The following is a 1,280-nucleotide window of genomic DNA, read 5'->3' as shown; positions in this document are numbered from 1 at the left end:
CACGCTGTATTTATATATAAATAAAGAATAATAAACAGAAATCAAGCTGTCAAGCTGTCACCAGTCATCATGCAATCATCATTATTCCATAACAGACCTGCCAACAGCAGTTATGCTCCGTTTTGACCACCACTTTAAAAATATATACAGTACATAAAACATAGAAGCAAACAACAAGTATTATAAACAAACTCCTTTAAAATCAAATAAACACAAAATAGATTATAAATACACTGAGGAAAAAGTATGTCACACTATCACTTCTGCTGTACAGTCTCTCACCTTCAGTTATGGTTTTTCTCAGAGAATCCTCGTCTGATTTAAACCAGTCTCTTTCCTGACAAACTGAAGCAGGAAGTGGACTTGATCCAGAGGTAGGACTTATGTGAGTGTATGAGTCAGAGAATGATTCGACATCAGTGCTGGGAGAAACTGGGCTCTCTGAGTGGCCTTGATCCCCATGGTCAGGGGTCCAGGAGCTGACGTCCTCAGCAGTGGCACTGACAGAGCTGGGCTCTTCACTGACATGTGCTGCATTCAGCTGGGCCCGACCCTCACTCGTCTCTGGAGACGTTACCTGGTTAATATTTTGCTAGATTTAGTTACTATTTTACATTAAAGGAACAGGAAAAAAGGATGATGAAATGACAGAATTTTTATTTATTTTTTGTTATGGCCAAAAGGATTTTGGACATCTGAAGCATTTATTCGAGGAAGGACACCTGAGATAGCTCTGGAGGCTCTGACCCATGGGTGAGAGCTGGGTCAGACTGCAACTGCGTGGATGTCTCTGTCGGCTGGTGAGCAGATGCTTCAGTGGAGTGCTTCTCTAGGTCACTGTGGGCCTCCGGTGAGGCCTCAGGTGCTTTTGAGAGCTGCTCCTCGATCTTAAGACCTTCAGCAACCGGACCAACATTCTCAACTCCAGACACCTGCACATGGAAAGTGCCTCTGTCAAACAAACTTCATCTCTTCTATAATGTTATCACTGATTTGATATCCGACAAAGTGAGTATTCATCTAGTTTAAAAAATTTGCCTATATTTGAATTAATGCTGATTGATGGATTTTCAAAAACATTCATACCTTTTTCAAGAAAAGATTCCATTTAATAAAAATAGTACTTTTTTGTTTTGTTTAGTGTGGTTAGTTTTACTACACAAACCTTGCCTTGTTCTTTTTTCAGTATGGTATCAGGACATCAAGTAATAACATTTATATGCATCCGAAAGCCAAATAAATAAGCTTTCCATTGATGGATGGTTTGTTAGGATAGGACA

The 1,280-nt window shown here is 39.8% G+C and overlaps 1 protein-coding gene across 1 annotated transcript in view; it reads right to left on the bottom strand.

The window, feature by feature from the left end:
* Positions 1-111: 111 nt before the first annotated feature.
* The window catches only part of LOC107576673 (uncharacterized), a 9,898-nt gene continuing 8,729 nt past the window's right edge, over positions 112-1,280 (bottom strand). Inside the window, exons 2-3 of the mRNA XM_016262815.1 lie at positions 723-951; positions 112-577 (exon numbers count right to left, since the gene is read on the bottom strand). Of these exons, the coding sequence (XP_016118301.1) occupies positions 203-577; positions 723-951 (604 nt within the window). The 3' untranslated portion in view covers positions 112-202. The remainder of the gene's footprint in view (positions 578-722; positions 952-1,280) is intronic.

This window comes from Sinocyclocheilus grahami, unplaced genomic scaffold, assembly GCF_001515645.1.
Source record: "Sinocyclocheilus grahami isolate Dianchi unplaced genomic scaffold, SAMN03320097.WGS_v1.1 scaffold4134.1, whole genome shotgun sequence".
Classification (NCBI taxonomy): domain Eukaryota; kingdom Metazoa; phylum Chordata; class Actinopteri; order Cypriniformes; family Cyprinidae; genus Sinocyclocheilus; species Sinocyclocheilus grahami.
This window is presented reverse-complemented; position numbering and strand designations above follow the sequence as displayed.